At 36.5% G+C, this 24,153-nt stretch overlaps 2 protein-coding genes across 2 annotated transcripts; both read left to right on the top strand.

Annotated features, from left to right (window-relative positions):
- Positions 1 to 15,101: 15,101 nt before the first annotated feature.
- LOC116109534 (uncharacterized mitochondrial protein AtMg00810-like) lies at positions 15,102 to 15,959 on the top strand. Its single transcript, XM_031395762.1, has 2 exons — positions 15,102 to 15,219; positions 15,676 to 15,959. The coding sequence occupies exons 1-2, from the start codon at positions 15,102 to 15,104 to the stop codon at positions 15,957 to 15,959; spliced, it is 402 nt and encodes a 133-aa protein (XP_031251622.1).
- A 2,064-nt stretch (positions 15,960 to 18,023) lies between these two features.
- On the top strand, positions 18,024 to 23,409 carry LOC116109533 (retrovirus-related Pol polyprotein from transposon 412). Its single transcript, XM_031395761.1, is given in 7 exon segments — positions 18,024 to 18,552; positions 18,747 to 18,880; positions 18,992 to 19,426; positions 22,393 to 22,421; positions 22,423 to 22,455; positions 22,846 to 23,005; positions 23,008 to 23,409. Coding segments are annotated over 7 exon segments (1,671 nt in total). The 3' UTR covers positions 23,359 to 23,409.
- The last annotated feature ends 744 nt before the right edge of the window (positions 23,410 to 24,153 follow it).

Here is a 24,153-nt window from a genome sequence, read left to right as displayed (position 1 = left end):
GTTGGCCCTTGGTTGAATGTATGTATTGGTTTGGTTGAGTGTTTGCCCTGAAATTGGTTAGGACTTGGCGAATTTTGGAATTTCAGTCTTTGCCATGGTGACGTACGCTTTGTAAGTTTTCGCCTGGGCGAAGGAAAGTCTTCGCCGCAGCGACGGGCCGACTGAATTGTGTAATGAAGTTTCTAGATATTTTTCTATAGGGGCAAAATGACCATTCTACCCCTAATTAGCTGGAAAAGTGGGGAGTGAATTGTAAGAAAATTTCATGGAGAAGGTGTTAAGAGTTTGGGGTGTGAGTGTAAGGAATTAAAGGACAAGGATAAAATTTCTAAGAAAGAGTAAGGGAAAAATGGGAAAGAGTTGTTATAATATGAGCTAAAAAAGGATTAAGCTTAGTAAACTCTTCATTCTTCTTCTCCATCGCCATTCTCATTCACCACTTCCTCTCAACTTTTCTTTCAATATTTCAAGGATTTTAGAGGGCTTTTTGAGTAGTTTGGGGTAGAAAGTTAATCTAAAGCATCCTAAGGTAAGGATTCTTGCTTTAGATGTGAAGTTTTGCTTATATATGTATATTGAAGTCTTATGGTGTTATTGTTTAAAGTTGTAGAGAAGAGTCAAACTATCAAAGGAAAGGAGAAGTGTTAGTGAAATCTCTCCATTACAAGGTAAGTAAATCCAACCAAGTTGAGATTTGAGAAATCTTTTGAGTAGAGATTTCTCTATGCATGTATGTATTATGCTTGTTGAGAGATTGATATGTTATGAGTATTTATCTATGTGGTTATTGAATATAATTGAGATATGAGAAGTGTTGAGATTGCATGATGTTGGGTTGAGTTTGATTGAAGATTGAAGGGAGTTTGAACAAACCCTATAGGATTGTTTTTCCTTGATAGGAATTATAGCTATGTGAGGGAGTTTTCTCTCATTTTGGATGGTTAAAGAGAAGAGTAGAGTTATAGATAAAGTAGAGCTTTGGTATGCACATGAGTTGTTTGATGAAATAACTAGGAGAAGTATGAACCTGAGAAGTAAACCTTAATTCTTGCAACATTGCATATTGGCATTTCATGAGTGCATTAATGAGTATAAACCATCCATATGCATTATTTGTGCATTGAGAAGTACTTTGAGAAAGAATAGAGAACTTTGTGAATGAGCTACTTTGAGAAAGAATAGAGAACTTTGTGAATAAGCTACTTTAAGAGCAAAGAGAATGAGAAAAAACTCTAAGAGTGGGTTGGTGCTTTGTGAACTCCACCCAACAGTCATGGAAACTGGGTTAGTGCTTTGTGAACTCCACTCGATAGTCACGAAGAGTGGGATGGTGCTTTGTGGACTCCACCTGGCTGTGCCTTCGGTAAGATGAGGCCGTGATATTCAAGTGAGAAAAAAATAGAGAGAGAGAATGAGTAGAAGTCACGAAGAGTGGGTTGGTGCTTTGTGGACTCCACCCAGCTATGCCTCCGGTAAGATGAAGCCGTGACATACAATAGAAAGTTAACAGAAAAAGAGCTATGTGAAAGAGAAACAGAAAGAGAAAATAAATAAGATGAGAAAAGTGTAAGGAAAGAATTACGAGAAAGAGTTACGGGGACAGATGTGTAGAGGATTTACTTACTGAGCATTATTGTGTGCTCACCTCGTTGTTTTCTTTGTGTTTGCAGGATCTAGGTGAGGACACGGTCGGATAAGCGTCGGCAAGCAAGGAGCAATAGCTACACTGTTTACTGTTTGAAGACTTTTTGTAAATGATACTCTATTTTGTATAAAGAATGTTTATATGCAATAAAAGAAAATTTTTGGGCCTATCTACTTTTACTACAATACATGTATTTTTATTATATGTATTTCTATGAGTATTCTAGTATAAATGAGTCATTACATAATATTTAAAACCTTGGAAGGATGTAGCTGGCGTAGGACCCATAGATCACTATGAACTTTTTCCAATGGCATAAAGGTCTTATTTATAGAAGATTTAAAGATAATTTAACACTTTTTATAGTCTGGCAACTATCACAAAAAAACTTATTTGACCCTTTAATAGAGATCTTATTGTTATCCTTGAGATGATTCAAGATACCAACATTGGGACGACTAAGTTTGTAATGCCATGTTTCTTCATCCATAGTTTGTTGTCTTATGGAATAAAGAGCATGGTGTGGAGATCCGGTCAATACGTACAAACCACCTCTTTTAGTTCTCGAAGCCAGAACTGCATGATTCCTTGAATCCTTAATGAAAAAAATCATCTTTGTTAAATTCAAAATAGCAAGGGTAAGCTGAAGTTAATTTGCTTCAGATAAGAAGTTTTTCTTAATTGAGGGTGCAACTAGAATGGATTTTAGCGATAAAGGACAGTTTCCTTTAGGAACAGTGAAATTACCAACATGTGAAATGTGAATATTTTGTCCATTTCCAACCATTACAGAGTCTAATCTGGAGTAGGTGACATGGGAAGAGATCTTACCAACATCATTTGTGATGTGTGAGGTTGCACCTGTATCGGGTATCCATTTTTCTTCTATAGGATCGTTCATATGTTTTGCTACGAGAGCCTTTGGAATCCTCTTAACTTGCTTGAGTGGTCAAATCATTTTGAGCATTAAAGGGCACAATGACCTTCTTTATCACAAATTTGACCAATAAGGGACTGATTTATGTTAAAAGTCTGTCTCTTATCATTATCAGACTAATTAGATCGTGAAGTTTGGATGAAGCCTCATCCCATAGAGTTGAATTGCTGATATGATGAATGACTGACGTGTCCTCTATAGCCTCCACGTCTACCAGTTTGATTAGACTCTTGAGCACTTTGTGAGAAATTATGATACTTGCTGCCATTATTAATGTTGCCATTTTGAAGTCTTCGTCACCCTCCACCACGTCTTGCTTCTCGATTACTATTATTTTGGTTGAAAAAGACAGCGTTTTCATCCTGTGTTGTGGTGTTGTGATGAAGATGACGATAAGAAGATTTGAGTTGAGAAATCACGTTTGCATGGGCTGAAATTAGAGGTTTGTTTGAAAGTGACGTGTAAAACATCTCGTAGTCTCATCTAAAACCCTCCAGGAGTTAATGACTTCTTGCTGAGTCTGAAAGCAGCTTTCCAATGGCTGACATTTGATTACATAAGGTTGTAAATTCCCCTAGATAGGCTATAAGTGATCTCTTCCCTTCTATAAATTGTGAGGTTTTGATAGCAAATTGAACTATTGAGCTTCAGTGTGCTAAGAGAACTCTTCTGTTAGAGCTGACCATTTCAGCTGTCGTTTCGAGCTCAAAAAGACAACCCAAAATTTCTTATGAAAAGTCTCGATGAATCAAGATCTGAGAAGACCATTCTTTTGTTCCCATGTTGCACACAAAGGATTTGCAGTTTGCTGTCCATCTTGATCAATAAACTTAGCAGGTTTTGCCACTTCTCCTGTGAGAAAATTGTGATATTTTTGGTGTCTCACCAATGATTTGAATTGAGTCACCCAAGAGAGATAATTATTCTCTATCAGTTTGATTGTGACAAAGTTTACCACATTCACATGTTTAGGATAGGGATAGGTCATGTTGACTGCCATTAGAGAGGTAGGAATACACGGCTGCTCTGATAGCAAGAAGAAATACACAAAATGAATGTCTAAGCAAGAGTAAATCTCAAGTATTCCAATCTGACTTTTACAATATGAACATGTGTTTATATACACAATCAATTGAGAATTATAAGGAGTATAAGAAATTGAACATGAGAAGAATTAGGTTGCTTCCTTGATATTTGGAAGATCCTTGTTGATTTCTTCTTGATATTATGATATCTCTTTTATTCTGGATACATCTGAATGCATATCTTCAGTTTGAACTTGTCTATCAACACCTACATCTATGGGACCAAGTCCAGATGAAGCAAATCCACTATAACAAACACTTGCAAGTCAATCATAAAGTTGAAATTAAGTAAACAAATGTAAAACACTCCATGTTTCACAACAGTCTAACTCCACCATGTGGTTGCTCAAATGTTCTGCTTCAACTTGCTTGAATCCAAAAACCTCATGTATAGCTCAAGCTTCAAGACCGAAGTCAACTTTAAGCTCTACAACTTGAACTCCCTTCAAGCTTGCATCAACGGAACCATGTTCCAACAAACACTTATCAACAACAATACATAAGTAAGGTATTTTGACCGAATAATAAACTCTCTAAGAACTTTCAGAGAACAAAATGGAGTATTCAGGTTCAAGAAAAAAATGCAAGGATGAAGAAGATATTATATAATCCTTGCTCAACAAACCCTTAGACAACCCACCAACAAAGGCTTATACATGTTGGGCTATTTTAGGAAAGTTTTTAAAAACTTTGTTAGACCACATATTAAAAAGGCACAACTCTCTTGGACCACTTTTGAAATATCAGACACCTGTAGTTGGACCACTCACGCATATTTTACATTTGGAAAACATCTTAATAAGCAATGAAAACATGACACTTGTACTAAAGGGTCTGACTTGAACAATGTTTACATAACTAACTCAAATGTGCCCATATATTTGCAATAAGTAAGGTATTTTGACAAATAATAAACTCTCTAAGAACTTTCGGAGAACAAAATAGAGTATTCAAGTTGAAGAAAAAAATGCAAGGATGAAGTAGCTATTATATAATCCTCGCTTAACAAACCCTTAGACAACCAACCAACAAAGGCTTACACATGTTGGGCTATTTTAGGAAAGTTTTCAACAACTTTGTTGGACCACATCTGAAAAAGGCACAACAACTTTCCTGTACCACTTTTGACACCTGTATTTGAACCACTGACGCATATTTTGGAACTGGAAAATATCCTAACAAGCAATAAAAACATAACACCAGTACCAAAGGGTTTGACTGGAAAAATGATTACACAACTGACTCAAATGTTCTCACATATTTGCAATAGGTTCACACTAAAGAAATGTGCATACGTTTATGCAAAATATTACGACATGTGTAAACTACAAATACCATTGTTCTTAACTAAATAAATGTGCAAACATCATAAGTAAATGTGCACACGTACACATCTTCATAAGTTGACACAACTAATTCTATTCTGTGTTTATCATTAGTGAACGAATTGGGTTGAGAAAGCTATAAAGTGATTCAATGGAGAGGAGGTCCCTCCATATAAAGATTATAAGGCGGAAAGTGCTCCATGCATGCCCACATATCTATAAAAAGCAAGTCAAAAGACATGGAGATATGCATGGTTATGGTTCTTTGCAGTTGAAAAAGATGACTAAAAATATATTTATATAAAATAAAAAGAGAACAAAAACCGTGAGGAGGTGGATGGATCAGATAACCCAATCACATAAAAACTTCGATTACAAAATGATGCCTTCAAGAAACCTCTTGGATTATTATTCGCCATTTCTTTGGTCAATGTCCTGACCAATCATCCAACATCTAAGCTTTATTCTTTGTCTATGCGCCTTCTACAACCTCAATATTAATCCTTATTTGGTGAATAATAATAATGGTTTTTTTTTTTTTTTTTTTGGTTTTTCTGTTGGAAAAGGTAAATATGTGTAAAAGAAAGAAAAAAATTACAAAATACTGAGGGCATACCCCAAGAAAAGAGTTTCATCGTCAAGGTTAATTTAACTCTACCAAATATTTAATCATTTTCTAATACGAAATGATAATATGAGATAATTGAAAACTGGGTTTATGAAGATAAGTATACTCAGCTTAATATGAATTATCGGTGTTTCAAATGTTGTCTTGGTTAAAAATAAATAAATAAATAAAAATAAAAAAAATCTAGAAAAAAATACATCATTCATATCACCCTTCAGTGAATTCATGTTATCATTAATTTTTTCTCACTTTTCTATCCCTAAATTATTTGTGATTCTACTTTATATGTACATACAAATACAATGTCTTGGAATATTATGTTAGCAATACCACGACGGTATTATAAACTTTCTCTGCATTGTCATAGAAAGCACAGTTAAACCACTGGATTAATTCCTCTCTTTTAACTAGTGGGCTAGGGTTTGAACTGAGAGACTGAGTTTACATTTCCTACTTTGAGTTTGAGGTCCTCCTGTTATTAGTAGTAAGAGGCAGAGGGTGAGTATGGGTAGCCAAATAGGGAAAGCATAATGTTGTGTGGAGAGATGCCATGCTCCCAAAAGGGATAGGTCCAGGATTTTGGATTGACATCATCTTCAATATAATAGCACACACATAAAGAGACACCGCATAGGACACTACCACTTTAACCTGCTTGTCTCGATTCTTTCTCTAGATCATCCCCATCCCAGCACACACTCTTACTTCTTTTCAAACTTAAATAAAGGAAAACTCAGAGAGATTCCACCACTTAATTAAATCTGATCTTACGCATGCAAGAAATAACCATTTTAGAGTATGCAATCACAAATTTCTGGTTTTGACGCTACTTCCACTTTAAACCTTATATGCGATACCCATATATGTATACATCTTTTTATCTACAGTTCTATTTTGAAAAATATTTTGCGTTTTTGTAAAAGGAGTCAACATATGTCTATAATCAATGAACTTATCAGAACAAAGCTGATGATTAGACATGAATAAGAAGGTGCGCTGTCATAATAATAAGAATATTATCTTCATCAAGCGCAGAAACAGAATTCAAATATGATGAAAGCAGAAAGGCAAGTCCCGACAAGAAGAATAAAAGAAAAGCAATGGGGTAATGACATGTGGAAGAGGAGTGATCACCGCCCCATTTTGTGGCATAAAGATAGATGCATGATTGACAGACAGACGTTGCAGGATAAGGCTTTAGTGATAGGGGATTCTTCACCCTTTCTCCTTTCATCCCCATGCTTTTGCTACCTTCCTCGCAGCTTGCATACAATGCCGAGCTAATCTCTGATGTCATCAAGCCATTTCGCCATAACTTCATAAAAATTGCCCAGGACCTTTTCAATGTGATTTGAAATATATACAATAAATTATATATATAAAAGCAAAAAACCTATACTTAATATTGAGTAGATTTTTATTTTCGCTGGATGAGTAAAAATTTGAAGTATGAACAATATATATATATATATATAATCTTACCAAGTAATATGAAGCTTGAAAAATTACCTCTGGGTAACCTGACGATAAAAGAGTAAAAAGAGGTTTTATGAGCTCCTGAATTCGAGTTCTCACAGGTCCTAATGGTGATAGCTACTAAGGGGTTTACTTTATCATCAACTTCCCTGAGAAATTAGTTGAGGTACGCGCAAGCTGGTCCGGACACTCCCTATCAAAAAAAAAAAAAAAAAATTATATATATATATGAAGCTTGAACTATATCAATTTGCACGACAGAAACCCATTTCTTATGTCAGCCATTTTGGTGAAGATAGAAAACATATTGGAGTATTTTCTCTCCAAAGTTTGTTAGAATTTGAGGTGAGCTTAACTCCTTACCCAATAAGACCTTATTGAATGGGAGGATTACCCTCACTGGTCAAGCATTCAGCTCAACTGGGCTCAGCTCTGATACCATGATAGAATTTTAGATGAGTTTGACTCCTCACCTAATAAAGTCTTATTCAATGGGAGGATTACTCATTTTTATAAACCAGTAGGCTTGAACGTGTCTAGTTGGTGTGAGACTCCAACAAAGTTGACACTAGAGGAAGCTCAATTTTCATCATGTTATGTATACACTAATTAACATGTCCTCGTTAACTCTCCCTCGCTAAAGAACAAAGCAGGCTGAAAATGTGAAAATATTACAAGTGACAAGTTCCAAGATTAACATGTTATATTTCAGTGGTTTCTATGTTAAAGTTAATTATAACACTAACATGTTATATACATATATAGTTAATATAGTTGGTTAATCACGTGCAATTTTGTTTCTGCAACTCTTTAATATTGTTCTCGAATTTACTTAATTTCTTACCTGGTACTTTAGGTTATCTTTTCTGGCAAATTAAAAAACAAATATCTTGAGACAAAAAATGTAGCATTCGGAAGAAAAACCTTAACATAGTCAATATTTTATTGTCTTTCAAGGGAATGTACAGTACAGTACATTATACTTAGTGGAGTATAGTGGGCTGCTGTTTGCATGTATTTAATTTAATATTTTGACCCAAGGACAGGCTTTATTATTTATCGGTAAAAATTTCTTGACATTCTAACTGTTGGAATTATAGTCACCATTGATGCCGTTCCATTCAATGTTCCATGGACAAGCTCTGATCTAGTTTGAGCCTCCTCTAGATATTCCGTGCCATCCTATCAAAGATATCATAATTCAATACATATTTAATCAAATTTTAATTAGTAATAACTAATCATATTAATTGCAAGATAATGAGAGGAAATATAGAGATATAATATATATAAATCATTAGCAATAATATGACTGGCTAGTATCACAATATATTTTAGATATTTAATTTTTTTTCCTGCAAAAAGATATTTCATAAAAGAAGAAAACTATACAGAAAACTAGGAACATACCTTCAGAAGAGTTTAAAGAAGACCAACAGTGTGTTCATTTTTTTGACACTTGATGGAAACAATCGCCCAAAAGGGGCACTAGGCTCCAAACAAGCAGGAGATGGGCCAGACCCCTAATGGAGCTCGCAAGCTCAAACCAATAGAAAAGAACAGGCATAGCGCGCCTGACAAGAGTCACAAGCTCATAACAAACAGCCAATAAATGGCAGGCTCTAGATGGCTTTAAGCTGATGGATATAACATACTTCGAGGTTAGGTTAGAATTTGATCTTATATTAAAAAAAAAAAAGATATATCTAATATTATATAAGTTTTTAGTTTAAATCTAAGATGATGAAAGAAAAAAAAAAATAAAAAAAAAAAAACAAAAAATGAGACATATGTACTACCTATGCATAACTAGCTGAGTGATACTTAAGCTACTTAAGCTGGACTTCAGTGTGATAATGACATTGGCAGTGTTGTGGCACAAAAATTGACTATCATAGTTGACCAAAATAATAAGAATACTAGTACATGAGTTGTTATAATCTGTTAAAAATATTAATGAATGACACATGCATAAATGTTCATTGTAAACTATCATTAACAATCGACAATTACTGGCTTGAACTTGTGATTATCTCCAAATTTAGTCATCAAATCTCTTTTCTTAAAATTTCATTTGAAATCGCAAACAGTAAGCGATAGGCAACTCCTTTTCCTATAATAGAGGTCATGGGTGAGCTATATATCATTCAAAGCTCTCAGAGCTAACCTCTCTACCTGGCTCTTTCTCTCACTCACTCACTCACTCATGATTTCTCTATCTTCTTCTACTTCTAATTAGCAATGGGTTTTGATGAAACACCCATTTCTCTCCCACTCGATCTCTTTATGTATTTTATTTATTTGGGTATTATATTTTGTTATGTATGGTGTGTAGTGTTAGAGGGAGGCATTGATGATGTTGTTGACAAAGATAGAGAGCACAGATGATGAAATGCAACGGGCTATCGGCATCACTCCTTTGTCTCTCTATTCTCTGTCATCATCTTCAGCCCCCTCACTTTTTACATTCTCTCTCTATATATACACTAAACTTTGCACAACCCTATTCATATCATTTCTTCTTTCTTTCAAGATTAATGCTTTCTATATGCCATTTCCAAGTATTTCAAGGTTTGCTTTTCTTCCCCAAATTTATTCAAATTTTATCTCACTGCTTCTATTTCTTTCTTCTTCTATTTTTTTTTTTTTCCTTTTCTTTCTCGTATGTTTATTGTTACTATGGCCAAGTACAATTAACCAACTCAATTTGAAACCACTGTAATTCCAGTTGTTAATTAACAAAAATACAGCCAGTTTCGGTCTGAGGTCACTGCATAAACTGTGGTTTCAAAATCTTGTTTTTTTGTTCGAATACTTCAATTTAATTTGGTTTTTCTTTTTCATTCTTTTGTCTATGGGGTTTGATGGTGACATATGAATGACAAATCAAATCATCATCATCATCAAACATCATATCTGCTTCAATGAAGTATTGGCTACATAACTTTTACATATGACTCATGACTATGTGGTTGAGCCAGTGAATTTCCCATAATTTATGGATAATTACTGAAATTTTCATGGAAGTGAGAATTCTGTAAAGTACTCATCTATGTGCTTGGTGGGGGGATTCCATATCCATCATTATTTTTATGTTAATCCTTATTTTATAGAATCTAGACTCAGTTTTGAACGATTTTATAATTGTTTTAAAGGTCCTGCTATAAAAAATAAAATTCCATAAAAAAATACCTAAGATATGATACAATTTACCATTGATAAGAAACAAAAACTATTTTACTCTTAACATTCATCTTAGTATCTTACATAAACCACAGTCTGCCCTTAATACGTTAAATCAAATATCGGTTGAAGATCTACAACCAGACACCAGAATCAATAAAAAATAATATACAAACAAGTTGACGAAAGACTAATAGAATTAGAAACCAAAATGAATGTAATATCAGCTAAAAAGAACTAGATGAAAAAGAAATAGAATTCAGCAACTCTCAAAACCTTTTGCATAACTTTTTATTTCTTCTTTGCATATCTTTGCAGCTGTTTCTTTTGTTTGTCGTAAGGCCTGCCTTTTTGTGCTGCTGGCCTGCTTGTTAGACTTCTGCGAGACATTCGCTGGTATATAGGATTGTAAATCCTTCTCTTGCTGCTGCCGATTTTTGCAGGGTCCTGGTTTTGCCAGGCTCATAGACTCTTGCGAGACTCCCTCTTGGGTCTCATTTGTTCATTCTTTATAATTTACCATTTACCGAAAAAAATTGTTAAGTGGATGTATTTTATAATTAAATTGATTAATCAAAAAATTATTTTTAATAAAGGTTATGTTTGACCTTAAATTCCCGATTAGGGTAAAGACAGGTTGTTTTTTTTTCAATGGTATTTATTGAGTAAAGAGAGCTTAAATTGTACCATACATTTTTTTTTTTTTTTTGGATAATACTTTATATACAAGATTTTTATACAAAATCTTTGATAAAAACTTGTTAGCAATATCTTCCAGCTTGGCAACAAAATCATTGAGGATCAAAGGAAGGAGGCCCAGAAATCTTGGAGTGATAAGGTTGAAAAATCTTGGAGTGATAAGGTTGCAAATCCTCACAATAATCTCAAAATTAGTAAAGGAAATTTGAGTGATCAAGAAGACTTGCGGTCAAAGAATTCAAACTAAAAAAATAGTCCAACAAGATGAGAAGATCACGCATGAAACACTAGCACCATGGGATCAATCGGACATTCTAAAATAATGATTAGATCAAATTCAAGTCCAGGTGCAATCCGTCCAACAATATACAGTAAAACTTCTCTATAGTGATACTATATAAGAATAAACTCTACATAGTCATAAAAAATTATATTCCCAACTTCAGATAGTTATAAATAAGAATAAACTCCACATTGTAATAAGTTATAATTTTTCTAATTCTCATCTTAAGGAATGTTACCTCTACATAGTAATAATTATGCGTATGCTACAAAAAAAAAAAAAAATATTATTTGTTATATTATAGGTTTAAGATGAAATAAAATATTTACCTAAAGTTAATTGGGAGAATGATTTATACTTTTTTAACTTGCAAGTATATTACACGCTAGCATGGACATCTTCTTGTTGAAGCAAAAATATTTATAGCTTCTCAAGCATGTTTGGAGTTTTTTGCCACAACTTTTCGCCGTACTATTATCCTCATGATTATTTCATTTCTCTTCTTGTGTAATTCTAGTAATGATTTCTACTTCAGTTAAAGCATATATGACTTGTTGCTTATTTGAATGATTAAGGAAGATATTAATATCTATTCGATTAGTGTAGCGAAGTTGTCAAATCTGATCACTCAATTCTACAATGACTCTTTGATTTTTCTCATCCACTTTATTTATAACTTGCAATTTATTGACATCAGGGGTCTTAATTTTATAATGCTTAAATTAATTAACAATTGTCTATGGCTTCACATCAATTTAACCATTCAACAACTGTATTTGCAATTCCGTCAAAGACACTTATCTTTGTCAATTCTAAAACACGATATTCTATTCGTTTAAAAAGTAGGAAATTGAAGCGCTAAATTGAAATCCTAATATTGTACTACTAAAACATGAATTATAAAATAAGAAATTTTAGTAAGTACACCTCAATTAAATTATAACCTCCTCATAGTAATAAAATTAATTAGTCCCACCATTATGACTATAGAGAGGTTTTACTATAGTTCTTATGGAAATAATGCAAAGTTGTTAATTTCTTTATTTTTATATATAAATTAGTGTATAAGCAATGCTCAAAAAAAGGGTGTAATATGTTTTTTCTTCAATAAAGAACAAAAACACAAAGTTTTTCTTTTTTAAATTCTTTTCTTGGTATTAGAGCTATTGTGAGCACTCGTCACAACACAACACAACACATTCTTCTCTTCCACTATGACTTCATTATCTCTTAATGTTGGCAACTTCATCACAATCAAACTCATATCTCAAAACAATTATCCCTTGTGGCGTGAACACGCCATGGCTCTTGTAGAAAGCCAAGAATTGGTTGGCCATCTCACTAACGAAGACCTTATTGCCACCAAATACACTACACTTGACCAACCAACACCATAGATGCGGAAAACTTTATACCAAAACTAACAGATAACTTCATTGCCAGGCAAAAGTTTGATTGTCTTCTTCGTCGGTGGGTCATTGGAACACTTTCTAAAGAAACTCTTAGACTCGTTGTTGGCTTAGACACAACCCATGTAGTATGGGAAGCACTAAAAAATGAATATGCTCAAGATTCGCAAGAACATGAATTCACACTACGTCAATAGGTAACATATCTATGCAAAGAAGATGACAAAATCATTAGGGAACACCTTCGTACCTTCAAAGGACTATGTGACAACCTTGCAGCCATTGGGAAACCTGTTCCTGACAAAGAAAAAGTTTTTTGCCTTCTCATAGTCTTACCCTCAGTATCAAACCTTCACAACTACCATGTTGAAGCCTTCATGGCCATCATACTTTGAATTGGTCTCACAAGTTCATAACTTTGATCAGTAACGCAATTGGTTCTCTAGTTATGAGGATGTGCCAACTTCACAATTCACTCCTCATTTGGCAGTCTATGGCCAACAACAACAGCACATACAACAACCTTTCTTAGGATACCGTGGCAACTCATAGCAATTCACATCCATTGGATGTGGATTCCAAGCACAACAACCAAAGAACCAAAACAAGAATTTCTTAGATAACCCTACTTCTTCCGCTTAACAACGTCATCCTCCACCACCAAGTGAACGTTGCATGACTTCAGTTGAAAAAATCTATATCGTGAAGAACAATGCCAGTGGGTCATATTGCCAAGATCTACTGTGGATACCTAAAAAGTCTCATTAGAATGGGGAGATTCCTCAGGCTCTTGTAGCTCTTACCTTAGACAGCGCTATTTTTTATATAGAGTGGACATCTAACATGGAGCTTCTAATCACATGATAGGTAAGTTAGATATATTCTCTAATATTTGCAATTATTTAGGATCTAATTCAGTAATTATTGGAGACGGATCTCCATTGCTTATTATTGGAGTTAGTGATACAAATATAAAACAAAATGCAGCTACTTTACCTCTTCAAAATGTTCTATTAGTGTTGAATTTAACTAAGAATTTACTATCTATGAGCCAATTTGCTACTGAATTTCCTATAAATTGTGAATTTTCTGATGTTGATTTTTGTGTTAAGGAACGAAAAATAGGACAACTGATGATAAAAGGGAGACACAAGGGTGATCTCTATGTTCTCTCCAACACATCGACATTGCATTTCTCTCATCATTTTAAGTCAGGCTCAACAGAAATTTGAAATCAACATTTAGGACATCCATAGTCTTCAGCATTATAGTTATTAAAAAATAAAGGTTAATTGAAGTTGTAGGAGCTACTAAAACATCTTTGTGATAGTTGTTAATTAGGAAAGCATAGCAAATTACCGTTTTCTTGTTCCACACATTCAAGTACTACTATTTTTGATAAAATTGATTGTGATTTGTGGGATCCTACTTCAGTTTTATCTATTGCAAAATTTAAATATTATGCTTGTTTTTTAGATGATTTTTCTAAATATACGTAGGGATAATTAATCAAATATCCTATCCTTATACTCCTAAGTAGACAGGTATAGTTGAATGACATCATAGAATTATTCGAGAATTAGGAATGACCATGCTTTTTCATGGTGGTGTTCCCTTATTTCTGTGGGTAGAAGCTTTCACTATAGCTGTTAATCTAATCAATTGGTTACCATCATCGACGATTAATTTTGAAACTCCATTTTTTTTATTGCATGGAACTCATCCTGTGTATTCTTTAATTAAGTTTTCTGTTTTAAATGTTTTTCTTAGACATAGGACCCACGCCATCATAAGCTTGATCCTAAATCTATTCCGTGTATTTTTTTTAGCTACAATGATTCATATAAAGGATATAGGTGTTTTCATCCTTCTAACAGAAAATTTTTTGTTTCTCATCATGTTGTTTTTGATGAATTGGTTTTTCCTTATAAGACCTCTTGTTTGACAACACTCACTTCTGATTCATCTCACTTTATTAGTATTTTTGACACTTGGCTTTCGAAACCTAACATTGATTCTTTTGCAAGTACAACATCTTCTAGGCCACCTTGCTTAAGTCTTTTACCTTCTGTTGTACCTTTCACTTCAAACATACTAAATGGTGAAAGTTCTAACCCCACTCCAATGTATCAGAACTGACTCCTATCTCCAGTCCACCTTCTTCAATCATTCCACCTACAGAAACCAATCCAACAATGCCTTCTTTCAATGATCTTATAGACCTGCCCTTATCAAATGTCTCGTCTTTACAATTCACGAGTTCCTGTAGAATAATAAAGTTGTGTAACCTTCTCATTCCATGGTCACTCACTCTCGACTTGGTGTCATTAAACCTAATCCAAAGTATGCAATGACAGTTATGTCTTCAGTGGTTCCTCGGGAGCCTCATAACATACGATTAACATTGGCTCATCCCGGCTAGAAAGCTGCTATGGAAGAAGAGCTTGCAGCATTACAAAAAAATTGGACTTGGCAACTTGTTCCACGGTTAGCGTCTATGTATGTTATCGGTTCACATTGGGTGTTCAAGTCAAAACTCAAATTGATAGGTAACTAGATCATCTCAAGGCCCATTTAGTTGCACAAGGGAATCATCAAATTGACAGAATCGACTACACTGAAAAGTTTTCTCTAGTCATCAAGCTAGGGACTATATGATTGGTTCTATTAATGGCTTTTGTTTGGCAATGGTCCATTCGGCAACTCGATGTCAATAATGTTTTTTTGCTTGATGTTATTTCTGAAGAAATTTATGTGGCACAACCATCAGGATTGTCTGATCCGCAACATCCAACTTATGTTTGTAAACTCTAATGAGCTGTCTATGGGCTAAAACAGGTGCCTTGTGCTTGGTTTGGTCGCTTTAGTTCCTTTCTTCTTCAATATAGATTTTTTTTTTTTTTTTTTTTTTTTTTGCAGTTTAGTCGATCCATCTCTGTTTATTTGTCATTCTAATCATGGTTCACTAATTTTGCTTCTTTATGTGGATGATATGCTTCTTACAGGATTAACTGATGAGCTTGTTGTCTCCTTCATTCAGCTTCTTAGCAGCGAGTTAGCAATGAAAGACTTAGGGCCTATCCATCATTTTCTTGGCATTGAAATTTCTCAAACACCTGATGCTCTGCATCTTTCTCAAACCCATTATGCTCTTACCATACTTAAGAAAACATACATGGTTGACTGTAAGCCTTTGAGTACACCTTTAGAAGCAAAAACGAAATATTCACATGAGGACACACTTCTGGAAGACCAAGGCTATTTTAGAAGCATTGTTGGAGCACTATAGTATCTCAACCTTACACGTCCAGATCTCACATTTAGTGTTAATTATATATCTCAATTTATGCATGCTCCCACCATAGTTCATTTAAAATTGGTTGGACGTATTCTTCGATATGTAAAAGACTATTCACTTGGGATTACATTTTTCTTCAAATACTACACTTGATCTATGTGCATTTTCAAATGCCGATTGGTGGGATGTCCTACTACCAGACACTCCACCAAAGTTATTGCACTTTCCTTGGGCAAAATCTCATCTCTTGGTGTGCAAAGAAACAACATATTGTCTTCCACTCCAATACTGAAGCGGAGTATCGAGCCATGGTGCATATTGCAGCTGAATTGACATGGTTAACATTCATTTTGCGAGATCTCAAAATTTCAATGTCTACTCCTTCAATTTTATACTGTGACAATCTTAGTGCTTTACATATGACTATTAATCTGGTTTTTCATGCTCGTAGTAAACACATCGAGATGGATTATCATTTTGTGCGTGAACGCGTTGCCCTCGGTTAGCTTATCACTCGACATATTTCTACCAGTCACCAAGTTGTTGACCTCTTCACCAAACCAATGTCAAGAGCAACTCTCAATTTCTTTTGGATCAAATGTGCCTTTAGCCCCGGCACAGTTTGCAGGAGGGTGTTAACAATATTTTATATCTTGGAAACAAAATCTTTGGGCATTAAAGGAGTGATAAGGAGACCTAGAAATCTTGGAGTGATAAGGTTGAAAATACTCAAAATTATCTCAAAATCAGTAGAGAAAATTTGAGTAGTCAAGAAGACTTGGTGTCAACAATTCAAATAAAAAAGATAGTCCAACAAGATGAGAAGATCACACATGAATCACCAGCACTATCAAATCAGTTGGACATTCGAAAATAATGCATCAGATCAAATGTAAGTCTAGATGCATTCCGTCCAGCAATAAAGTTCTTATGGAAATAATGCAGAGTTGTTAATTTCTTTATTTTTATATATAAATCATTGTATAAGCAGTGCTCAACAAAAAGGTATAATATGTTTTTTATTCAATAAAGAACAAAACACACATAGTTTTTTTTTTTTAATTCTCTTCTAAAGTGACATGTTTTAATATAATTATGTGACTTCAAATTAAAAATAAATTAATTAAATAAAGGAGATTATATTGGAAACATACATGGTTGCCACACCAGTTTGTAGGAAATAGTTTGTATGCCTAAACATTACTATATTTTTTAACAATATTCTTCACAACTTCAACAATGAAACTAATTAAAATTACTTAAATATATGAAGCCTCATTTCTTATATATATATAAAATCAGAACCGTTCGGATATAATTATATCAAGCCATTTCTTTTTATTTCATGATTAAATTGAATTTTTATTTAACTGATGAGAAAAGTGTAATAATAATAATAATAATAATAATAATAATAATAATAATAATAATACTTTTCTCACCAGTTAAATTAAATTCAAATTTGATTATGAGATAAATGAAAGATTTAATCTAAAAGTAAATCAGTTTCAATGGTGAGTTTATTGAGTAAATGAGAGTCTGGAGAGTTAAAAAAAAAAAAACTGAAAGAAAGAAAATGAAAAAGAAAGTGATCTAAAAGTACTGAAATATTGGACTATGAGTCCTACATAAAAATTTGTGACGAAGGGGTGGATAAAGGCGAGGGTCATCATCTTGGAAGGGGAATGAATCCTCGTCTCCAAATGAACAAATAAGGGTTTAGAGCATGTATGGATCCTGCATCTACAAATACAAACATTTACATATCGTAGAATTGATGCATAAAGACTCAATCTCCCCCAGATCAATGAAAAAGGGAGAAGTCAGTTGATTCTTCCGAAGAACCGGAAGCGAAGCGCTATGCCGGGGCGGGGGGACGGGAAAAGAAACGGCTCCGAAGAAAGAAATTGGGGTTCCCAATGCTTCTCCACGCCCAACGAGATGCGCCAACCTCGGGATGCTTTACTCCTAACCCCACAAGGTTCCGAGACGGAGCTTAACCTGGGTCTCGGTTAAGAACGGCGATGATCTACGTTTCACACGGCGCACGATTCCATGGATAGTTTCATTCGANCTGACAGTTTTGGTGGGATTGTAGGTGATCACAGAGAAGAAGTTTTGCAGAAGGACTCTTTGGAGAGATGTCTAATTGAGTCAATCACAACAGAAGATGAAGACCCTTGCTTGATAGAAGAAGCTGAAGCGTTAGAGAAAGAATCTCTGACTGATAATAATATGGAGCTAAAGGAGGATTTGCATAAAACCCCTAATGAGGCTCCTAAACTTGAGCTTAAACCTCTTCCTTCACATTTAAAATATGCTTTTCTAGATAAAGATGCTTATTCTGTGATTATTTCTGCATCTTTGACAGATTTGGAGGAGAAGTCACTGCTAGACATTTTGAGGAAGTACAAGAAAGCGATGGGATGGACAATTGCTGATATCAAGGGAATAAGCCTTTCCATCTGCATGCATAAGATCCTCATGGAAGAGAATTTCAAGCCAACAATACAACCGCAAAGGAGATTAAATCCTGCGATGCAAGAAGTGGTACGAAAGGAAGTGTTAAAATTACTCGATGCAGGTATTATTTATCCTATCTCTGATAGTAATTGGGTTAGTCCCCCACTAGGATTGTCACTGGATGGCGTGTATGTATAGACTATAAAAGATTAAATTCTGCCACTAGAAAAGACCATTTCCCATTGCCATTTATTGATCATATGTTAGAGAGATTAGCGGGTAATAAATTTTACTGTTTTCTTGATGGCTATTCAGGTTATTATCAAATTCCTATTGCTCCAGAGGACCAAGAGAAAACAACATTTACTTGTCCTTATGGCATGTTCGCTTATCGACGTATGCCATTTGGTTTATGCAATGCGCCAGCTACTTTCCAACGTTGCATGATGGCAATTTTCTTTGACATGACTGAAAAATTTCTGGAAATTTTCATTGATGATTTTACGTTGTATGGACTAACCTTTGAATCTTGTTTGCAAAATCTTGCGTTAGTTTTACAGCGTTGTGAGGAATCAAATTTTGTGCTGAATTGGGAGAAGTGTCATTTTATGGTACGAGAAGGTATCGTGCTTGGACACAAGATCTCTGAGCGAGGGATTGAGGTTGATAAAGCAAAAGTGGAAGTGATTGAAAAATTACCTCCCCAAACGATGGTTCGAGCAGTCAGAAGTTTCCTTGGACATGTGGGATTTTATAGAAGATTTATTAAGGATTTTTCAAAAATTGCAAAACCTCTATCTAATCTTCTTGCCAAGGATATGAAATTTAACTTTGATTCTGAGTGTTTGCAGGCCTTTAATTTGCTGAAAGAGAAGCTAGTGACATCACCAATAGTGGTCGCACCAAATTGGAACAACCCCTTTGAAATTATGTGTGATGCGAGTGACTATGCCATCAGTGCTGCTTTCGGTCAAAGGAAAGAAAAAATGTTTCAAGTCATATCCTATGCCAATCATACCAAGCTTAGTTATCCTCATCAAGCCACTTACTTGATATCTAGCTTCCCAACTGGTAGACGATTCCTTTTCCCCCTAGATCAATGAAAAAGGGAGAAGTCAGTTGATTCTTCTGAAGAACCGGAAGCGAAGTGCTATGCCGGGGGGGGGGGGGGGGGGGGGGGGGGGGGGACGGGAAAAGAAACGGCTCCGAAGAAAGAAATTGGGGTTCCCAATGCTTCTCCACGCCCAACGAGATGCACCAACCTCGGGATGCTTTACTCCTAACCCCACAAGGTTCCAAGACGGAGCTTAACCTAGGTCTCGGTTAAGAACGGCGATGATCTACGTTTCACACGGCGCATGATTCCATGGATAGTTTCATTCGACATCGTGATGGAGGACATAGCTTACGATCATCGGCTTTGATCATGCCATTAGGCATTTGATTAGGACATTGCACAATTATCCGAACACTTTGTCGCATCTCTTCGATACGGATACAGTAACGATCATAGCGATCTCCTCTGGTACCTACNACAAAATTTTCACCATTCCATTTCTTTCCTAGTTTGATGATTTGTCGCAATGATGTTGGGATCATTTTGCTCAAATTTAAGTGAATCTACAAGTGCAGGAAAAAGTAACCGTTATTACCATGTTCATTATTGTTGTTTAATATGGTCTTTTATTAAACAAAGCTCCCACTATTTTACTCAAGTCAATAGCCCTCACCATTAACTCGGGAAAGCCCGTTGACTTTCCTAGTGGACCGAGAGCCCATCCTGCCCATTTCAAACCTTCGCTTTGGCGAACAAGCCAAAATGAGTTGATTAGGTAGGCCAAAATGAGTTGATTAGGGTATTCAATAGGATAAATCGGGCCCATCTTCTTCTATCTAGCAGCCCATTGATAGTGTATTTCTTGGAAAGCTCCCTACCAAGAATTAATGGAATCTAGCTTATTATATAAAACTGGCAAAAAAGAAAGTAGAAAAGGTGTAAAGCTGATGATTAGCTGGAATTGGGGATGAAGCCTATTCCTTTATTGCCGGATCACTTGAAGGACATTGGTAGGAGACTTTCGAAGTCATTTCGTCAGGCTTTGTAACCCTAACTTCTATTTATAGTTATGAAAAATCGATAGATAGGTTGGCCGAGAAGGGGCATTCCCCGGATGAGACTAGAAGAGCCGGAAGGCATATTGTTTGTTAACGTAGGAGGCGAATAAGCAGAATTCTCTACCTCCCGCCCTTTTGAACAAGGAGTACGCTTTGTCCGGTATTGTGATTGAATCGATTGATTGAATAGCCTAGAAACAAGCTATAGACCCATAACGAAATCTCGCTTTTTCCATTGTCCAATTTGAAAAAAGGGTGTCATGGTCTGATACTGATTGCCATCTTTGGGACTGATTGGGTTGGCTAGAAAGCACTCATGGACTGCTAACGATATCTTCGATCTCACAGCATACCAAATTGAAAAGAAAGAGAGATTGTCGATCGAGTTGTTCTCTCTCTCGCCCCACTGTACGAATTCTCTTGCAATTTAATGCCGAGGAAGGCCCCGAAGAGAGTCAAAATGAAGAATGGAAATGCCACTGGTATTTGTTGGACTTCTTTCCTTTTGCAGATTCATATACTTAAGACTTTGAAAGAACTTCCCCAGGATTCCCTGGTAGGGCATCCAGGACATACCAGGTCCTCCCCATTTGATTGAAGAGTAAGACTACATTCCTTTGTTATTGAAAAAGAAAGTCAGGACCTCTTTTTTTCTATCTGCTGCACCTATTTCGGTTTAAGCTCAAAAAGCATCCTCTTTTATCTACTGGTATAGACGAAGCTCTTGGGATCTTATCCGTGACGTTGAAGGAGGTTAATCAATAAGGGAATCAGCTGGTATTGAATCTTACTCTATCCATTTCTTTTTCATTTCATGGACATTTGCTTTCGAAACAATAAAGCGCTATAGAGATAGTGATCACATTGAGATTGCTCTAGTTTGACTCCGACCCAAGGCTCATTCACTTCATTTCCAGGTGACTCATCTTTCTTGCTTGAAGTAAAGGCTATTGTAGGGCTCTTACTATTCATAGCTAAAAGTTCTATCACAGTAATGGTTATCCCCTCTCGTTTCTGAGGCATCTAGCTAATGAGCAAGATAGCAGCTTGCCGAAGATCTTTGAGTGGATGAACTCTCTTCTGAAAGACCACTTTTTGATTTCAACACAACAGCTTTCAAATCGTCGATGTAGCTGAAGCGGATGATGTCTCCGTATCGTTTCTGCCATTCAATAGGATAAATTCGTTTGCATCAATTTCACAAGGTTGAATTCTTAAAAAGAGTGAATCCTCCTACAAAGAACTAGAAAGATTAGTGGAAGATGCTATAAATCTTCTTCATCAATTAAAAATATCTCATCGAGTCAGAAAGCTTTGTTGTGAAGAATTAGCCTTTAGTGATACCAAGACATATGATATAGAAGCACGATTGCCAGTTAGTAAGAAATGACTAGAAATATCCTCCTGCAATAATTGTTTCTCTTTTTAAAGTATGCGACACCGGACTAAGAACTATATCGACACATTATGCGACAGGACACATGGTGAGATCTAGTAAGTAAACCCACGGGCCACCCAACTAGGGAATGAAAGCTCTGCCATGCTAAAATGCTTGGGCTCACCACTCGAGGATGCGATACCGCTGCTTCTTAGTATTAGGCGCTCGTGTCTACTATTATCGTATAAGAAAAAGAGAAGAGTACCTTCTAGGAACTTTCTTTCCGCATCTTATATTACTTATAGTAAAGGAAAGAACCTTCGAACTCCAACACCGATACTAGCCTTCTCAGTTTGACCAATAAGAGTGCTGTCCTAAAGTGGCTATGCCTAGCTAAGCGCTAAGCGGCTTCTTAAAAGAAGGACTAAAACCCTATCTAAGCCTATGCTTATAGAATGTCTTATCCAGGCCGGGCGGGAGGTAAAGGCAATAAGAGAGCCCTCCCGGCAAGGAAGAGAGGAAAAAGGCGCTGTCATCTATCTTGACCAGTTTCTCGAGGCATTGGAAATCCAGACCGGCTTAGAGAATCACTGGTAGCTATTTAGCCCTTCATTTCACCAACAAAACAAAGAAGTCATCCTTGACGATTTCCCATTCCTTCCCTGCTGAGCCACCTCTCTTCTCCATTCGAAGTACTACCTCTGCCTTCCCTTTCTATAACATCCCCAGGCGCCCTCCTTTCCAATCACTAAGAAAAAATCAATACCAATCAAAGCCCTATCTAAGTAAAGCTTCGTCTGTTCTTTCTCCGTCCCCAGGGGAGTTTACTCGACCCATTCCCCAGTCTCCCGCACTGCTCAAGTAAGTGTTCGACTCCGTATGAGGACCTCCTTCCCTTCTACCCACTCTCCGTTCACACGATTCTCAAAGCAGAGGAGGAAGGGTGGGTAGTAGGTACCACGAGCCCTCTGTCCCACACATCTATCCAGAAGCAAGTGTAGTTCACCGGTTCCACCGAATGCTCCTATCTCTCGGCAAAGATCGTCTGAGTGTGCAGTTATGCTTCGGATGCTTCGCCATAGAATAGATCGACCCAGTTCCCATTCTTTTCCAGTGCACTCGCTTTATATCTCCAACACACAAGGAAGGATACGGTGGGAAGGAAGCAGCCTTAGCCTCTGTCCGATCAATCATTCCGCTGGCATCTTGCATTCACGCCTCCGTTTGACTGCCGCTCGGGGATGTAGTTGTAGATACGTTAGTCTTAGTGGGTCGTTGGCTCCACCTGTTATCTCTTTCTACGACATGCTGTTGTCGTCGCCATATTTCATATGTCACTTAGTCATCTCTGCCTCGCTGCGGGTCAGCACCTCCGAAAGAAACAGAGGACTTCATTCAGTGACTCCACGATCGCCCTCTGAACGATCAGAATAAGGTAAAGCTTGAAGATAAGTTTTGTACTCTATTAATTTCTCAGTCCTTCTAGTCGGGTGGGCGCCAGCTAGTCTTTCCTTTCGACCAGATCCCCCTAAAAACTATACATTCGGGTCTCCCCGCATGTGGCTCACACCATTCAAGGTGGTCTAACCCAGCATTCATTCACAAATCCTGTAGTGAAATTGAGACTGCTCGACCTCGGAAGCTAATTCGCGTGTAGGCAGCGCTGTCTGTCGTACCGTTGACTCTATCTATTCATTAAATTGACTTTTTGACATTTTTGATATAGGCTCACTCCCTCTTTTTCCATGAATTCATGCACTTTCATAGGGCCTTTTATAATAGGGGAAAAGCCTTCCATTTCCGTTAAATGACCCGGCCTCCCCTGGCTCTTCCACCGTCTGGGCTCCCTTTCCTCCCTATGCTATGCTCCCCCGGCGCAGGCCTACCACGCTTCGCGCCTGCGGCGTTTTCGCCAGACGGTCTTTGCCAGTAGTGCCATCCCCCCTGCTCACTGTATGGGCAGGTTGTCCCTTGCTACTGCGTTCTGTTAGGTTATAGATTACAGGAACAAATGTAGTTGAATGAGACAGCAGGTGGGTTACACGTTCCACTACGCTGAGATGTGAGGTGTAGGTGGTGATGATCACCCCGGGGTATGCGCTAGCGCCCTTGACAGGCACTCCAGGACCCGCCAACGCTCATGAAAACCCGGGTCGGTCGGTCCTCCATTCATCCGACCGAAGGTATGGATAACAAGGCCACCTTCACAACCTTCTCCCTTCTGTCCCT

This window comes from Pistacia vera, unplaced genomic scaffold (assembly GCF_008641045.1).
Source record: "Pistacia vera cultivar Batoury unplaced genomic scaffold, PisVer_v2 Contig581, whole genome shotgun sequence".
Classification (NCBI taxonomy): domain Eukaryota; kingdom Viridiplantae; phylum Streptophyta; class Magnoliopsida; order Sapindales; family Anacardiaceae; genus Pistacia; species Pistacia vera.
Note: the sequence above shows the minus strand (reverse complement) of the source record. Positions and strands in the feature narration are given on the sequence as shown.

What these genes read in the sequence shown, in the direction of transcription:
- LOC116109534 (XM_031395762.1), top strand. Translation starts at nt 15,102, where the DNA reads ATGGAAGAAGAGCTTGCAGCATTACAAAAAAATTGGACTTGGCAACTT. An exon ending in GTCAAAACTCAAATTGATAG is followed by an intron (nt 15,220 to 15,675) that starts GTAACTAGATCA and finishes TGCTTCTTACAG; the next exon opens with GATTAACTGATGAGCTTGTT.